The 18,689-nt window shown below is 49.6% G+C and overlaps 1 protein-coding gene across 1 annotated transcript in view; it reads left to right on the forward strand.

Moving 5' to 3' along the window:
- Nucleotides 1–3,807: 3,807 nt before the first annotated feature.
- Nucleotides 3,808–18,689, forward strand: part of LOC146809159 (IgGFc-binding protein-like) — a 135,332-nt gene continuing 120,450 nt past the window's right edge. The window contains exon 1 of the mRNA XM_085614836.1: nucleotides 3,808–3,844. Coding sequence (XP_085470962.1) covers nucleotides 3,808–3,844 — 37 coding nt within the window. The remainder of the gene's footprint in view (nucleotides 3,845–18,689) is intronic.

Below are 18,689 nucleotides of genomic sequence, written 5' to 3' on the forward strand. Positions count from 1 at the left end.
AGACGCTGAAGCTATGTCTTTTAGTATAAAATTCAATAATATAGAGCTGTTTCCAGGTCTCTTGATCTATAGACCTCCAGGTCCTAGATCCTCTTTTACGATGTCTCTCCAAACATATATGGAAGCATGCCTAGACACCGAATCGTTTACGATACTAGGCGATTTTAACTTTCATTTGGAAGCCAACAATAATCCTGACACATTCTCATTATTAGACAAACTGGCTAGCTTTGGTTTGACCCAGATCGTTTGCGAGCCAACACACCATGCGGGACACACACTAGATGGCATTTTCACCAATAATTCACTCATAAAAGTCAAGACTGTCTGTCCCTTACTCTGGTCTGACCACTCAGCGGTACATTTTACCATCACGCCAGCAACCTCAAACGGTGGTCGGAAGAACAGACCCTTGGCCGTCAAATATCGCGCCTGGAAGTCAGTTAGTAAAAAGGATCTAATATCAGCACTATGTGAAAAGGCCATAAATCCTCCTGACTCCAACCAAGCCGCGACAGTTTTTCATAACTGGCTTAATAGGGCAGCCAATATTGTGGCACCAGAAGTTACTAAGCACTCTCGAAGGAAATTAGCTTCGTCCCCTTGGTACTCTGCAGAACTTAAACAAGCTAAAATTAAATGCAGGCAAAAGAAACACTGTTGGAGATCGGAATATAGTAGCGTACAGACGAAAGCGTATTGTGTAGCCTTAGATGAATATAAAACGGCAATTACACTAGCTAAAACAGCCTACTTTACCACCAAAATCCAGGAGGCCTCAAATTCCCCAAAATAATTATTTAAAACGGTCTCGGTGCTGATGAAGTGTCCGCGGGACGCAATGTTCTTACCTGACGAAAACTTTATAGACAAGCTGGCAGGTTTCTTTCAAAACAAGGTTCAGTCTGTATATAACGACCTTCTAAAATCAGCCAAGGATGTAGGGCGCAATAATCCAGGACAGCCTGAGAACAAGGTCTCTCACTGTGGCTTACCGCAATTTCCACTATTGGGAGAGGAGGAAGTGGCTGAAATGCTGTTGAAGATCAAATCAGGGTCCCCTTTAGATCTCTGTCCACTGCATATAATGCATTTGGTTTCAGGTGAGATAACGCAATGCCACACTGTAAACTCAAATCACGGAGAGGGCAGAAAATAGCTCCCCCCTCCTGCTCTTCCTTCTGAGCCGCAACAGTGTAATCACAGAGTGAAAGGTATTGGAGTGCTTTGTTAGTGTTTATAGCTCGGATCATATGTAACTCTCACTTCACACTTTGTGTCTGTGTAATTTACAACACTTACACATCTTCTTCACTGCACTATTTATCACTACTTTGAAGACATCGCAGGCCAGTCTCTTCCTCTGATATTTATAATCTCACAAGCGGTCCAGAAGGCCCTTAATTGCAATGCAAAAGGTCTCGCATTTGCGAGAGTTTAAGCTATTACTATTGTAAATGTTAATGCCTTTTATTTATGTTTTAAAACCCAAAACATAATTAAAAGGCATTGTCATTTACAATGCCAGTAGCTCAAACTCGTGTGAATGCGAGACCTATTGCATTGCAAATGCTTGTTTTTCCTGGGAGCAAACACCATCTGTTATGTGCTCTGTGTGTACCTGTAATGCTGAAATAAGTCACACGCATCAGATTTGAGGCTGACACAGGATCCACAAAGCCTCTTTTGGGTGGCTTACATTCAGTTTAAGGTTGTAAGTCCAATTACAATGTGATTAGAATAAAATGCTTGAAACTGAGATACAACATCAATATAAAATCGAAGACATTGGCAATAGAAATCTATAATGTAAGATATTGATGATGAGCAGAGCTGGGGAGACAAACAGTTCATGTCATTGAATGAAATAGATCAACGGATCATCTCTGACTAACTGACTTGAGTACATATGTAAAATTGATTGTAATGCTTCTACTGTTAATGTTTTTGAAAAGGAGTTTGCCAACCCCCCTTGATAACTAATGGATAGTCCCTATGTCAGTTTCAACGTGTTAATTCTCCTACATATCATTGTTTGGTATTATTCAAGTGCCTATTGTTTTTCTTTGTGACACTTCACCTTCTGTTTCCTTTATTTCATTTTTCTTCTTTCCACTTATATTTTATATATTTTATCTGTATCTTTATAAATTATAGCATTTTAAATGGAATATTTATCATATTGCTTACATCCCACCATATTTTGATTTTTTTGTTACTTGATGTTACATTTTTATTGCATGTTCTTATTTATTTTACTCAAACAAAATTCAAACTAAAAACAAGAATGTAATGCAAGATATGCTAACTATGTGGAACAGTGGAAAAGTGGTTATTGGTTCCATTTAGTAAAATGAAAAGGACACATAAATTACATTAAGGTCATCTTAATTTCTTTTGCAAGAACTACACAGTTATAAGATAGACCCTAATTTAGTCTAATGTACTTATGATCAGCATCATCAGCTGAAGCAGTGCAAAACTTTGGCTTACATCACTAACCAGTTTTTACTGAAGACAGTTTTGTCAAGGAAGTCAGTTTCAGGAAGATCTCACTGTATTTATGGGCACAATTCAAGTAGGAAATGTCAAAATATTTTGGTTTTGATTATAACTTGCCTCTATTTGTGGATGCAATACTTCTTAGGGGGATTTCCCCAAAACCTTTTGCTTTTTGTCCTCCTGGTTTTTGCCCACTTTGTTTTCCTGAACTTAGGTCCCTGGGCACTTTCCCCTGCACTGCAGTGGGAAAGTGTGCACAGCCTTCCTACACATGCCAGGACAGGGTGTTTACTTAATTGGTTTAGGTGTCACCTGTAAGTGCCAGGTGAAAGAGTACAACACATACCCAGGGCAGGGGCAACACAGGCTAACGGGGGGATGCAGCACTGATTGTGCCACCCCCGCCAAAAGAGCCTACAAAAAATGTCTCATGCTCAGGTTGGCGGTTGGCCTGACTCACTCCGTGGCCCACCTTGAGGGGGCTGTTCCCTACCACCACATCAGGGTAGATGAGGGTCCAGGTAGGTACATCTACATGTGCTCTGCCCGGGTAGAGATGAGCCCCATGTGGGTTTTCTCTAACTAGCGAGTCGGCTCTCCCCTTTGGAAACATCTCCAGGGTGTGGCTGATGCCCTTATTATGGAAATAGGGCGTGGTGCACTTTCCCACTGTCAAGGTAGCGTGAAAATGCAAGCTCCCTTTCTACACCCGTTAGGAAGGGGTGCTTAGCCACAGGTTCTAAACATAAGTCAGGCCTGCCAGTGCAGGTCAGTGTGTGTGCACACTCGCATCTAGGGTGGTCGTAACCCGTTGACCAGCCCTGTCAGTGCAGGCCGGTGTGCGCACTGGCACATGCGATGTTGTAGAACCTGTGTCTAGCCTGCCATTGCAGGCTGGAGTGGGCACATTTGCACCGATGATGTCCCTGATTATGTGACCGGACTGCCATTGCAGGGTGGGGTGCGCACTTGCACCAATGGTGTCACTCCATGAGTGCCAAACCCGCCAATGCAGGTTTAGGTGAGCTGTGGCACTGATGGTGTCCCAAACATCAGTGCAGTTCCCCATTGTGTGCTTGGGTGCGCATTGGTACTGATGGTGTTTACCACATGCGTGGCCAGCCTGCCATTGCAGACTGATGTGTGTGTGTTGCCCCGCTAGTGTTGCTGAACATGTGTCCAGCCTGCCACTGCAGGCTGGGGTGCGCTTTGTACCGATGATGCATCTGAATACGTGACCATCTGCCATTGACATTGCAAGTGGAAGAGGTGTGGTGCAGCGGCCAGGGTGCCTGACTCCGGACCATGGAGTTCACTGTTCGATCCCCGGTACCAGCAGCAGGTTAGTCCAGCACTGTGTGACTCTGGGTAATAGCTTGCTTAATCTTCCCATTGGCCGCCAGCGCCAGGACACCACCCCAGAGGTAGCTGTGTGCTTTACAAATGCTGGTATTTCATTTCCTTTCATTTCGTTGCGGACTGGTGTGAGTGTGACATCGCGTGTTAGACCTGGCACCGTTGGAGTGGGTCACCCTTCCATTTTTGTCTGTGCCTTAATGTATTTTTGTGCTGGTGTTAGCTACTCAGGGCCCTGTGACACTGCCATCCAGTGCCACAGGGAAAGTGCTCCCTATGGTAAAATGTATTATGTGAATTGACTTCCATGTTTGGCTTATTTGGTTTACTATCAGTCCCTAGTAGAGTGCACCAGGGGTGCCCAGGGCTTGTATATCCAAATGCTGCTAGTGGGCTTGCAGCACTGGTTGTGCCACCCACAGAAGCAGCCTGGTAAAATGTGTCTAAGGTCTGCCATTGCAGAACCTGCATGCAGTCTTTTACTGTCATGCTGACTGGGCAAGTGTCCCCACTTGCCAGTCCCTAAAAACTTCCCTTACCTTCATATTAGTCACCCCTATGGTAGGCCCTAGGGCAGGGTGCATTGTAAGGATAAGGTAGGACATGCCCTGAGGTGTGTGGCATGTCCTGATAGTGAATTACAGCCATTTTCGTTTTTCACTATTGCAAGGCTACCTGCTCTCCATAGGCCAGAATGGGCTGCTAGGTTATAACACTCTATAATCCTAGCAGGCTCAGGAAGCATGGTAGAAATTCATGTTTAGTATGCCTGAACTCAGAATAATAAAATACATCTTTTAGCAAAGGTTATTTTAATATCCTGGGTTTGCAAATGCTACTTTTAGAAAGTTAGCCTTTGCGTGCCTAACCATTTCAGTTTGCCTCTGGAGGGGAGGGCTATCTTCTTTGTGTGTAGCTTGAGTGACAGGGCTGGGAAGTTCCAGGAGACAGGCTGGGGCTGCCAGGTGGTGAATAGAAAGATTACACCAGGATGGGTGGGAGGAGTGCACCTTGACTCTGAATAGGACAGTGCTCTGCCTCCACAATGCTGGCTCCACCCCCTGGGGAGCGTCTGATGTCTCTGCCCTGCCTGCTGAAAGAAGAAGCCAGAGTCTCAACAACAAAGTGCTCCTCACTGAAAGGAACTGGACTGGGATTATGCAAAGGCCCCCCTGGCCTGTAAAGACAAAAGAAACTTAGCATAAATGTAGGAGCCCTGCTCCTAAGAAATCAGATCCTGATTGAACCACGAAGGAACTCTGCCTGACTAGAAGGACCTGGAAGAAGATGAAGGAGGAGTAACTTTCCATGACCTGGGGGATTGGCCTGCAGTTGGTGCCTTGCTGAGAAAGGAGAGGAAAAGACTGAAAGGGACTTTGTACTTTGTTTTTCAACTATCTCCAAGGGCTTGGAAGAAGAGCTTGCCCCCTGAGTCCCAGGACCATTGAAATCATCTGCCTTCCAAAATTGAGTTGCCTGGACGATCTGTGCTTGTTTCTCGCTGGATTTGGCCCCAGTACGCCTCGTACTACATCCGCTGCGAAGCCGTGTCTTTGCCGCCCGGCACCGTGCGTCTACGCTGACCCAAAAGCGTTAGTACGCGCCGTATCCTTCCCGGCTGCATTGCACCTAACCTTCCCCGCCAATTCGAGGCGTACAACACTGGCTGCCGAACCCTGTACGCCGGACCCGAGCTCCATCGTCCCGCAGGTACGGTCCGTACGCTGCTAACGTACTGCACCGTGCCGTACTCAGAGCCGAGAAGCCGCAGTACGCTGATCCTCCCTGTACGCTGTACGGCGCCGAGAAGTGTCGCCGCCTATCCGCACCGAAGGTACGGCCCGAACGCCGACGCCACGGACTCTGCAAGCTGATCCGGGCCATCCGCACGTATCCCTGAAGGTCCCGTACCAATGCCGCGTCCCGACACCGCGACCGGACCTGACCGCATATGCTGCCAAACTACGACCCGGACCCATCAACTTGTCCCGCACTGTCCGTCGCGGACCCCACGAACTTAAGGTACTTTGTTCTGTTCGCACCGCCGTGTGCACGTCCCGGACCCCGGAGTCCGCACCGATTATTTGACTCGTACTTTCTTTGTTTTTAATGCGGACGAGCCGTACACCCAGGTACGAACCGTACAAAGCCTGAAAAGAATTGAGTAAAAGAAGCCTATTTTTGTATTTTAAGCCTTTTTGCAAGAACATTGAACTTTAAAATAATACTGTGGTCATTTTAATCGTTATTCTGGTCTTGTGCTAAGCCTTATATAAAGAAACCTATTTTTGATATAACCTTGACTGGTGTTCATTTGTGGTGTGTCATTGCATTACAGTGTGTGTTCACAAGTGCTTAACCTATGACGCCCTGAGAATAGTCTTGACTGCTTGCGCCACACTACCTAAAGGGTGAGCAGGGGTTATTTGAAAGGGTGATCCCCTTACCCTGACTTAGAATTGAGAGTCCCTGCTTGTCGCAAGTGCATACCTGTGCCAACTAGAGACTCCCGTTTCTAACATTGGTGGTTAGCGGTGAGGATTTGAATTTGCATTTGTGATTCATGTACAGTGATTGAGTGAACGCCACGTAGTGAGTTCAGACCGATAACGCAGCCACACAGTATTGATTTTTGTTCTGCTGACGAATCTCCACTTTAAGAAGCCATGCCTAGCTCAGTCAATGGAGGCGGAGCGTCCTCTATATTCTCTGGAGTTGATGACATAGATTGGGAATAGGAGGCACTGAGGAATTGCACAAATGAAGTCTTGAAAGGATATCTCTCCAAGTACAGAATTAAACAAGCTGGATTAACAAACAAAGATCAGTACATAAAGGCGCTGAGGGCCTGGCACGAATCAAAGTTCCCAGAGAATGCACGGGAGGTGATACTCCCAGAAGGTGTTTCTGAGCCTGGCAGAGGCCTGTCGCCAGAGGAGATGGCCGACAGGATTGCTGCAAGAGCACATGAAGTGGAGATGGCATAACTTCAAATGGAAATGGAAAGACAAAGGCTGGCCATGGAGCATGAGGTAAAAATGAGGGAGTTGGATATCAAGGCCAATAGTTTAGACCACTCTCCCTCTGGTGGCAGCAATTCAACAGAGTCAAGGGTGCATATTCCTAAAGATGTAGTAAAAGAGTATTATAAACAGTATGATATTGGGCAGTGGTTCAGGGCCTATGAAGTAGCCATGTCCTCCCACCGGGTCCCTGAGAGAGATTGGGGAGCGGGGTTGTGGGGAAGATTCCTGAGTGCGGGGCGGGACACATTGCTGGATCTCCCCTCTGATGTCCACACATCCTATCCACACATGAAGGAAGCTCTAATGACAAGGTATGGGTTAACTCCTGAGTTGTACAGGCAGAGATTTAGGGATTGCACCAAGAAACCTGGTACCACTTATGTAGAATATGTGACGTTTTTTTTCCAGAGCGCTAGATGGTTGGGTGAAGGGTAGCAAAGTGAATGATTACCAAGGGCTGTTTGATTTAATTGCATGGGAGCACTTGTCTGATAATTGTTTTCCTGAGCTACGCCAGCACCTGATCGATAGCAAGCTGACTAACCCTAGGAAGCTTGCTGAGGAGGAGGACCGCTAGATCAGTACCAGGGTTCACAAGGGTCCCGTGGGAGGCCCTGTCAAAGGTGGTCAGGGTCCCCAGCAGAAGAGTGGGGGGGACAAGGGTAAACAGAGGGAGTTCTACAGAGGGCCCCAAAGTAATTCCCAGGGGAACCAAGGGAAAGGTGCTCAGCCACCCCCACCCCCGAAGCAGACCGGGGCCCGACAGGTAACCCTGTTCAAAGAGGGCCCCCCAGATGTTACAAGTGTAACAATCTGGGGCACTATTCCATGGATACCAAGTGCCCCATGTATGGTAAACCAGCACCCTCTGGTGCTCCACCCCCCAAGCAGGTGGCTAGTGTAGCCTTTGGGAGGGAGGTAGATGTCCATAGGGAGGGGGTTCCCGTACAGATGACCCTAGTCTCATTAGGAGACAGTGAGATGGTCCCGGAGGCCCAACTGCCCCCCAATACTCAAAAGTATGGGCAGTGGGTGACCATAAATGGCAAGAGGGTGGTGGCTCTTAGAGATACTAGAGCCAGTGTGACTGCTGTCAAGCAACACCTGGTGTCTCAAGAGCAGGTGGTCCCACACACATTCTGCTGTGTTGTCAACGCTGACAACACAGAGAGTCAGTGTCCAATGGCTCAAGTTCCCTTTGAGTGGGGGGGGGTCTCTGGTACTCTGCAAGTCGCTTTGAGAACTGCCATGCCTGTTGATTGTCTCCTAGGAAATGATTTGGAGAGCTCCCTTTGGGAAAAGGTGGAGAAGACAACTCACCTGCGGATGGTGGGTTTACCTGATTGGGCGTGCGTGACCACCCGGTCAATGGCAGCCAGTAGGGGTGTTGAAGGGACCCTGGAGCCTGAAGGAGAGGCCCAGGAACCGGCCTTAGGGAGAGGGCGCAGGAGGCACGGGAAACCGGCTCCTGAAGTTCCCACGGCCCAGGAGGAAGCAGATCTTGAGGGGGATGCCCTGGAGCCTACCGGGGAACAGATAGCCGAACTGGGGGACCTGCCTGAGCTGACCCATTGGCAGCAAGAAGGAGGCCCCACCAGGGAGGAGTTCTGCAGGGAGCAGAAGGAGTGCCCCTCTCTAGTGGGTATGCGGCAGCAGGCTGCAGCCCAGGCCAATGGTGATCAGTCCGGTACTCACTTGATCTACTGGGAGAACAACCTCCTATACTCAGAGCCTAAGGTTGCTGAACCTGGGTCAGCCCGTGCGCTGGTGGTACCCCAGAAGTTCAGAGCCTTCCTACTGGGGCTGGCTCATGACGTTCCGTTAGCCAGGCATTTGGGGCAGGACAAGACCTTCGAAAGGCTTGTCACCCACTTTTATTGGCCTCAAATGCGCAGGAGTTCTGACACTCACTGCAGGACATGCCAGACTTGCCAGGCAAGTGGTAAGAGTGGAAGGAAGCTGAGAGCTCCACTTCAACCTTTCCCTGTGATCAGTACCCCATTTCAGCGAGTGGGGATTGACATTGTGGGGCCACTGGACCCCAAGACAGCCATGGGCAACAGGTTTATCCTGGTCTTGGTGGACCATGCCACCCGTTACCCTGAAGCCATCCCTCTAAGGACAGTGACGCCCCCCGTGGTGGGACGGGCACTGATGGAAATCTTCTCACGAGTAGGATTCCCTCTAGAGGTGGTGTCTGACAGGGGGACCAACTTCATATCGAAATATATGAAGTCCCTTTGGCAAGAGTGTGGTGTGACATACAAATTCACCGCCCCTTACCATCCCCAAGGAAACGGGTTGGTTGAGAGATTCAACCGAACCCTAAAGGGCATGATTATGGGCCTTGAGAAGCCTATGAGGCTTAAGTGGGACGTCCTCTTACCATGCCTTCTCTTTGCGTACCGTAAGGTGCCACAGAAGTCTCTGGGGTTCAGTCCCTTTGAGCTCCTGTATGGCCACCCAGTGCGAGGACCTCTTAGTCTGGTCAAGGAAGGCTGGGAGCAATCTCCCAGGAAACCTCCCCAGAATGTATACAGTTACATGCTGGCCTTTCGGAACCAGAATAGGCGTTTCAGGCAACTTGCTGAGGCAAACCTGGAAGCCAGCCAGGAGGAAATGAAGCGGTGGTACGATCAGAATGCCACTCTGGTTGAGCTTCAACCTGGCCAGAAGGTATGGGTCCTGGCCCCTGTGGAGCCTTGTGCACTCCAGGACAAGTGGACAGGACCCTTTGAGATTGTGGAGCGCAAGAGTTCTGTCACCTACTTGGTGGACTTGCAGTCTCCTAGGAACCCCTTAAGGGTCCTACATGTCAATCGACTGAAGCCCCACTTGGAGAGGTCCGAAGTGGGCATGCTCTTGGCTACCGATGATGGGACGGAGGAGGAGTCTGAGCCTCTTCCTGACCTCTTGGTAGCCTCAGAGCAAGACGGGTCAGTGGATGGAGTTAACCTCTCACCCACCCTGACCCCTGAGCAACAGGATAACTGACGCCAGCTGCTGGGGCAATTTCCTGACCTGTTCTCCCTGGTTCCTGGTATCACAGATTGGTGTGTCCATGATGTGGATACAGGAGACAGCTTACCTGTGAAGCACAAAGCTTACAGGGTAACTGACAGGGTAAGAGCCTGCATCAAAGAGGAGGTCTCAAAGATGCTTGCTCTAGGGGTGGTTGAGTCCTCCAGCAGTCCTTGGGCCAGCCCAGTGGTCTTGGTCCCAAAGGCTGCCTCGCCGGGTGCCACACCCGAACTCCGGTTCTGTGTGGACTACAGAGGACTCAACTCAGTCACGAAGACTGACGTGCACCCCATCCCCAGAGCTGATGAGCTCATTGATCGGTTAGGGGCTGCACGGTCCCTCAGCACATTTGACCTAACGTCTGGGTACTGGCAGATCGCCTTGACTGGTGGGGCCAAGGAGAGGTCCGCATTCTCCACACCAGATGGGCATTTCCAGTTCCGGGTTATGCCATTTGGGATGAAGAATGCCCCTGCCACCTTCCAGAGGTTGGTCAACCAGGTGTTGGTTGGGCTGACCGAGTTCAGCGCCGCATACCTGGATGACATTGCGGTGTTCAGTGGCACATGGGAAGAACACCTGCAACATCTCTGGGAAGTGTTGATGGCACTGCGCAAGGCAGGCCTCACGATCAAGGCAAGCAAGTGTCAGATCGGGCAGGGATCAGTGGTGTACTTGGGACACCAAGTAGGGAGCGGCTAGGTGGCGCCCCTACAACCCAAGATCAAAACCATCCTGGCTTGGGAGCCCCCAAAGACCCAGACGGAGGTGAGGGCCTTCTTAGGACTCACAGGGTACTACAGGAGGTTTGTCAAGGGGTATGGCAGCATCGTTGCCCCCTTGACAGAGCTGACTTCGAAGAAGCAGCCCAGAAAAGTGATATGGACTGACGCCTGTCAGAAGGCCTTTGACACCCTGAAAACTGCCATGTGCACGGCGCCCGTGCTCTTGGCTCCTGACTTCTCCAAAGAATTCCTTGTGCAGACAGATGCATCAGAGCATGGTGTAGGGGCTGTTCTCTCACAGATGACTGAGGAGGGCTGGGACCAACCTGTAGCCTTCATAAGTAGGAGGTTACTTCCCCGGGAACAAAAGTGGAGTGCGATTGAGCGAGAAGCATTTGCTGTGGTCTGGGCATTGAAGAAGCTAAGACCCTACTTGTTTGGGTCTCACTTCCGGGTTCAAACAGACCACAGGCCCCTCAGATGGTTGATGCAGATGAGGGGTGAGAATCCTAAGTTGTTGAGTTGGTCCATTTCCCTACAGGGGATGGATTTCACGGTGGAACATCGCCCCGGTACAGACCACGCCAACGCTGATGGTCTTTCCAGATTTTCCGCCTTAGTGATGAAGAACTTCCTGGGGTAGGGTAGTTCTCCCCACATTTCAGCTGGAGGGGACACGTGTTAGACCTGGCACCGTTGGCGTGGGTCACCCTTCCATTTTTGTCTGTGCCTCAATGTCTTTTTGTGCTGGTGTTAGCTGCTCAGGGCCCTGTGAGACTGCCATCCAGTGCCACAGGGCAAGTGCTCCCTATGGTAAAATGTATTATGTGAATTGACTTCCATGTTTGGCTTATTTGGTTTACTATCAGTCCCTAGTAGAGTGCACCAGGGGTGCCCAGGGCTTGTATATCCAAATGCTGCTAGTGGGCTTGCAGCACTGGTTGTGCCACCCACAGAAGCAGCCTGGTAAAATGAGTCTAAGGTCTGCCATTGCAGAACCTGCATGCAGTCTGGTACTGTCATGCTGACTGGGCAAGTGTCCCCACTTGCCAGTCCCTAAAAACTTCCCTTACCTTCATATTAGTCACCCCTATGGTAGGCCCTAGGGCAGGGTGCATTGTAAGGATAAGGTAGGACATGCCCTGAGGTGTGGCATATCCTAATAGTGAATTACAGCCATTTTTGTTTTTCACTATTGCAAGGCTACCTGCTCTCCATAGGCCAGAACGGGCTGCTAGGTTATAACACTCTATAATCCTAGCAGGCTGAGGAAGCATGGTAGAAATTCATGTTTAGTATGCCTGAACTCAGAATAATAAAATACATCTTTTAACAAAGGTTATTTTAATATCCTGGGTTTGCAAATGCTACTTTTAGAAAGTTAGCATTTGCTTGCTTAACCATTTCAGTCCGCCTCTGGAGGGGAGGGCTATCTTCTTTGTGGGTAGCTTGAGTGACAGGGCTGGGAAGTTCCAGGAGACAGGCTGGGGCTGCCAGGTGGTGAATAGAAAGATTACACTAGGATGGGTGGGAGGAGTGCACCTTGACTCTGAATAGGACAGTGCTCTGCCTCCACAATGCTGGCTCCACCCCCTGGGGAGCGCCTGATGTCTCTGCCCTGCCTGCTGAAAGAAGAAGCCAGAGTCTCAACAACAAAGTGCTCCTCACTGAAAGGAACTGGACTGGGATTATGCAAAGGCCCACCTGGCCTGTAAAGACAAAAGAAACTTAGTATAAATGTAGGAGCCCTGCTCCTAAGAAATCAGATCCTGATTGAACCACGAAGGAACTCTGCCTGACTAGAAAGCTGAAGGAGGAGTAACTTTCCCTGACCTGGGGGGTTGGCCTGCAGTTGGTGCCTTGCTGAGAAAGGAGAGGAAAAGACTAAAAGAGACTTTGTACTTTGTTTTTCTCCAAGGGCTTGGAAGAAGAGCTTGCCCCCTGAACTGAGTCCCAGGACCATTGGACTCATCTGCCTTCCAAAATTGAGTTGCCTGGACGATCTGTCCTTGTTTCCCGTTGGATTTGGCCCCAGTACGCCTCGTACTACATCCGCCGCGAAGCCGTGTCTTTGCCGCCGGGCACCGTGCGTCTACGCTGACCCAAAAGCGTTAGTACGCGCCGTATCCCTCCCGGCTGCATTGCACCTAACCTTCCCTGCCGATTCGAGACGTACAACACTGGCTGCCGAACCCTGTACGCCGGCCCCAAGCTCCATCGTCCCACAGGTACGGTCCGTACGCTGCTAACGTACTGCACCGTGCCGTACTCAGAGCCGAGAAGCCGCAGTACGCTGATCCTCCCCGTACGCTGTACGGCGCCGAGAAGTGTCGCCGCCTATCTGCACCGAAGGTACGGCCCGAACGCCGACGCCACGGACTCTGCAAGCTGATCCGGGCCATCCGCACGTATCCCTGAAGGTCCCGTACCAACGCCACGTCTCGACGCCGCGACCGGACCAGACCGAATACGCTGCCGAACTACGACCCGGACCCATCAACTTGTCCCGCACTGTCCGTCGCAGACCCCACGAACTTAAGGTACTTTGTTCTGTTCGCACCGCCGTGTGCACGTCCCGGACCCCGGAGTCCGCACCGAGTGTTTGACTCGTACTTTCTTTGCTTTTAATGCGGACGAGCCGTACACCCAGGTACGAACCGTACAGAATTTTAATCGTTATTCTGGTCTTGTGCTAAGCCTTATATAAAGAAACCTATTTTTGATACAACCTTGACTGGTGTCCATTTGTGGTGTGGCATTGCATTACTGTATGTGTTCACAAGTGCTTAACCTATGACGCCCTGAGAATAGTCTTGACTGCTTGCGCCACACTACCTAAAGGGTGAGCAGGGGTTATTTGAAAGGGTGATCCCCTTACCCTGACTTAGAATTGAGAGTCCCTGCTTGTCGCAAGTGCATACCTGTGCCAACTAGAGACTCTCGTTTCTAACATCGCTGGTATTGATAAATTCATGTCCAGAACTGGCATTGATGGTGTCTCTGAATTTGTGTCCAGCCTGCCACTGCACATTGGATCTTTGGGCTGAAACAGTGGATTGCAGTGGTGCAGCTGCAGCATGTTTTCTATCACTGGACTTGTAGTGACAACCCCTTTCCAGTGGTAAAGGTGGCTTTGTCATGATTTGCTTAGAAATGCCACTACTAAAATGTGGGTGTTTCTCTGCTCTAAAACTTTGTTGTGTGCCTTTGTGCTTGGCTCCAGTCCACACTAGAGGATGGGGGAGCACATCTGGGCATTCCCCAGTGACAGCTATAAAACACTTGGCATGCAACAGGAATGACAGACCTCTTCCACTTGCGGTCCTAGATGGAGAGATTGGAGGAAGAGGTTTTGACCCTTGGCCTCGGGAACCAGGTCGTGGCCCCACTAAGGATTAGGATCTGCATTCTGTGGCCTCATGGCGGAGAGGACTGATATTTAGGGGAAAATCTGTGTTTCAAAGGGAGACCGTTTGAACCACCCCCAATTTCAAAGATGCACTGTAGTGTAACTACTGGTGCCATCAACCCTGCTAAGTTCCACGCATCAGGCATTAGACTAACTCATTTCAGTGTGGTGATCAGCATCACCGCACTGAAATGCAAAATCATGCGTTATAGCGCCTCAGCTGTCAAGCTGGCAGCGCTGCTATAATAAAGCACCATGCAAGCTGCAGTGGCAGCGAGCGGTGCGCACTGCTGCTGGCAGGCTTGGGGGCTCTCTGGCACAGCTATAGCTCAGCTCAGCTGCAGAGAGTGGTGTGCTACAATAAGTACATCTGACAGCGCTGCGATATTCCTGACTTCAGAGGAGGACTGGTCTGAGCCAATTGCTACCGAGTGTGTTAGTGTTAACGGACAAATGCCTCTAGGCGAGTCTGGCTCCTGCGGCAGGAATGGTGGGTTGCCGCACATTTCAAAGTTGGCTGCTAGGCAATCATGGACCCGACCACAATTTGGCTGCCGCACACAAGCATGGCTTTCTTTTGGGAGAGCTTTCATGCCTGCGGTATCTGACGGCTGCTACCAGACCCGACCCCACCAGTGCCATCATGGCTGCATGTATGCAATCAGGGCTAGACAGTTCAGAAAACTGTACATCCCGGGAAATCCATGCTGGTGTGCAACTCTTAAATTCCATATAATTTTCTTACCCACAATGTCCTGCACACCTAAAACTTTGACTAAATACACACATTTTCCTCACATTGCTGTGAGGAAAACTTCTGTAATCTACTGGGAGCCTCAAATGTCTTACCATACAGCATTCCCCAAAGTCTCCCAAAGAAAATGGTATCTTACTTGTGTGAGTGGACTAAGACCCTTGACACAAAAGGCCCTATAGCGCTATGTGGAGAGATTAACAATAGGGGTAGTTGCGAGATTTGGGGCGGTGCTCAGCCGCCACCCATGAAAATCTACCAACCACAGACATGTTTGAAATCTAGACAACCAGGGGATTCCAGTGTGGGGTGAGGTTTTCGTTCCCACAATTCACTGAAAACCTCAAACTTTGCCTTAAATCATGCATTTCCTTTAATTTCTGGTTAAAAACTAATAAGCCCAAGAGACAAATTTGCCACGTGCAAAAACATTTTTTTAGATCCTAATTGACTCAGCAGCAAGCTATGAATCAACATTGGAAATAAAAGGAAACGCTCAGAACACTGCGGACTAAGCCACACATGCCCGATCAATGCAAGCGCAACCACGCTTGCCTTAACCACGCATAAGCCTTAACCACGCATATGCGTGGTTAAGGCATATGCACGGTCCAGATGTCTAGAATAGGCAGGTCCAGGAAGGATCAGGAGTGGACGCTATGAGGAAGGTGGGGCTGGATTTTTGCCCTGGGGGAATTTTATGGCTAAGGGCGGGTGGCGGGTGGCAGGGGTCAGGGTATGTAGGTAAGTTTTAACCACGTATATGTCTTTGCCATGCATGCCTTAACAACACATATTTCATTGTAAAGGCATGTGTGGTAAAGGTTTATGCATGGGTAGGACTTGAGTGGTTAAGACCGCGTTGAAACAGCATGCGTGGTAATGGCATGCAAGGTTCCATCACACAACTGAAATACGGCATCACAAAGAACCAGTTTTGAAGGCCATGGAGCAGTCTTGGGTCAATGAACAATGCCAGGTGCTCTTACTACACAATTCTTTCCAGAAAAAAATTGCAATCGTTTTCCTTTTGCAAAAGCCCCTCACAATATTGTGATGCTTCTGTGTTCTTTCAAACCTTCTCCTTTGGAACCATGCGTGAGAGGTACACAATGACATTTGGGACATGTTGTCTTTTTGAAAAGAGACATAGAAGACATGCAGGCTAAAAAAAGAGACTAACACAACATGCCTGCCATTCAGAAAGCACTTTAAATCCGAGCTGTATGTGTAAGATTTCACCCAAGCCAAGTGTTCTTTCTCATTGTGTTTGACATTGTGAAAGGTTTAATTTGTGCACAGTATAAATCCTAAAACAAAACAATACATAACTGAAACAAAATCAAAGAACTGCCACGAAACAATGACGGGGCTTTATGTATAGTTAAAATGTGCTTCTACACATCTGTCCTGCTCTCCCCCTCTGTAATGCCCCCTATGTTTTTCACCCATGCATTCCACCATTTATTGAAAAAAAAACGTTTCATGTACAATGGCACTGTTGGACTTGACCCTTTTAGCAGGGTTATCCCTGACCTTATTGCCTTCCTCCTGGTATTTTTTCTGACCTGGTGGTGGTTTCAGGACTCCGGGCACTTTATCACTGCTGTTTAGTGTAAAGTGCATGTGCTCTCTATGATAACCTTGGTAAGATTTGGGTATTTAATTTACCTATTAGTCCCTGGTAAAGTGGTACCTCATACACCCGGGGCCAGTAAATTAAATGCTACTGGTGGACTTGCAGCGCAGCTTGCGCCACCTACCAAAGTAGCCTTTCAAAACTGTCTCAGGCCTCTGCTATTGCAGGGCCGGTGCGCGGAGTTTACTGCCGCTGTGATGTGGCACATACAATGGGTGCTACATCTGTGACTCCCCTTTTACTACATATCAGTCACCCCTTAGGTAGTCCCTAGCTAGCCCTATGAGCAGGGATTCACTGTAGGTAAAAGGTAGGACATGCGCCTTAACTTTGTGGCATGTCCTGGTAGTTACAAACAGTCATTTTGGTTTCTCACTACTGAGAGCCTGTCCTCTCATAGGAATGCATTGGGGATTCCCTAATATGAGTTTCAGTGGTAATTCCTGACATGAAAGGAGTAGCATTATCAAGTTTGATATGTTTGGAATGGTGGTAACAAATGCTGCGTAATGGTGTTAGCAGATTTATTATTACTATTTTAGAAATGCCCCTTTTAGAAGTGGACATTTCTGTGTGCTATGTGTTTTTGTGCCTGCCTGCTCCGGTTATTGCATGTCTGGCTCTGAAGTGTCAGAGACTGGGGAGGTGCAGTGGCTCCAAGGGGGCTGGGTGAGTCAGCGCTAGGCTGAATAGGCCAATCTGCATTTGGAGTGGTGGGAGGAGTAGCACCTGGGCCTGAATGGGACTGGCCTGCCTTCAACAATGCTGGCTCCACCCCCGTTGTGTGTCTGGGGCCGGAGCCTACACTAATAATGAAGGTTGTTGTGCACTGTAAATGTGTTTTCAAGTGCTGAAACGCGCTGTGCAGCGAAGCCTGCTGCATCGCGGAATTCCCCTCAGAAGGAATGCCGGCCTGGGGATTCATCTGTGCTGCCTGGTTGTGGGACGAGCCGCCGGAAGTCAGGCAGAGTCTGTGCAGCAAGCGATTCACCACAAATCCTCGAAGTCGAGCGGGAGCCTACCCTGCGTTCGTGGGCTTCCAGGGCCCGAGAGGAAGTCAGGCGGTTGTGGCCTGGTTGGGGGCCGGCTGGAGGACGCGCCGCCGGAGCAGAAGTCAGACAACCCTGTGCCGGTAGTGCTGAGGAAAGCCCCGCTTGCAGCCAAGACCAAGACAGAGCCTCGCAGGCTCACTGGACACTGACGGAGGACCTGAGCCTTGCAGGCTCCCTGCTGCTGCATCCTTCCTGTTTCCCGGATTCACCCACGAGAAGAGGTCTACGGCGGGAGCTACAGGGAGCTCCAGAATCCGACCCGATTGGCCCTACGAAGAGGAGAAGCCCCGGTGAGTGGGGCTTACAAGGCACACTGTTGGGGTCTGCTTTTTTTTAAACATCATTTGCATTCTGTCCATCAACTGTTGTTTTTGCATTTGTCACCCCGAGTGGGATGGGTATGCTCAGACGTGAGTCCCGTGCTCTCCATGCCACTGGAATCAAGCTATCCTGGCTGAAGAGGGGTGAAACCCCGAAACCGGTCCTAGGATGCTTGGTTCCAGTCCAGGGAGGACCTGGCTTGGCAGTTCGGGCTGGACTGTTCCCATGAGGCACAGGGTCAAGACTGATTTGCATATGGCTGGGTTCAAACTGGAATGGCATGGTGAGCAAAAAAACGATGGATTTAGGCCCAGACCACTGTACTGGGGTGAATGTATGACATTGTTCTGCATTCTGTCCATCAACAGTTGTTTTTGCATCTGTCACCCCGAGTGGGACGGGTATGCTCAGACGTGAGTCCCGTGCTCTTCATGCCACTGGAATCAAGCTATCCTGGCTGAAGAGGGGTGAAACCCCAAAACCGGTCCTAGGATGCTTGGATCCAGTCCAGGGAGGACCTGGCTTGGCAATTCGGGCTGGACTGTTCCCATGAGGCACAGGGTCAAGACTGATTTGCATATGGCTGGGTTCAATCTGGAATGGCATGGTGAGCAAAAAAACGATGGATTTAGGCCCAGATCTCTGTACTGGGGTGAATGTATGACATTGTTCTGCATTCTGTCCATCAACTGTTGTTTTGCATTTGTCACCCCGAGTGGGACAGGTATGCTCAGACATGAGTCCCGTGCTCTCCATGCCACTGGAATCAATCTATCCTGGCTGAAGAGGGGTGAAACCCCGAAACCGGTCCTAGGATGCTTGGTTCCAGTCCAGGGAGGACCTGGCTTGGCAGTTCGGGCTGGACTGTTCCCATGAGGCACAGG

This window comes from Triturus cristatus, chromosome 7, assembly GCF_964204655.1.
Source record: "Triturus cristatus chromosome 7, aTriCri1.1, whole genome shotgun sequence".
Classification (NCBI taxonomy): Eukaryota; Metazoa; Chordata; class Amphibia; order Caudata; family Salamandridae; genus Triturus; species Triturus cristatus.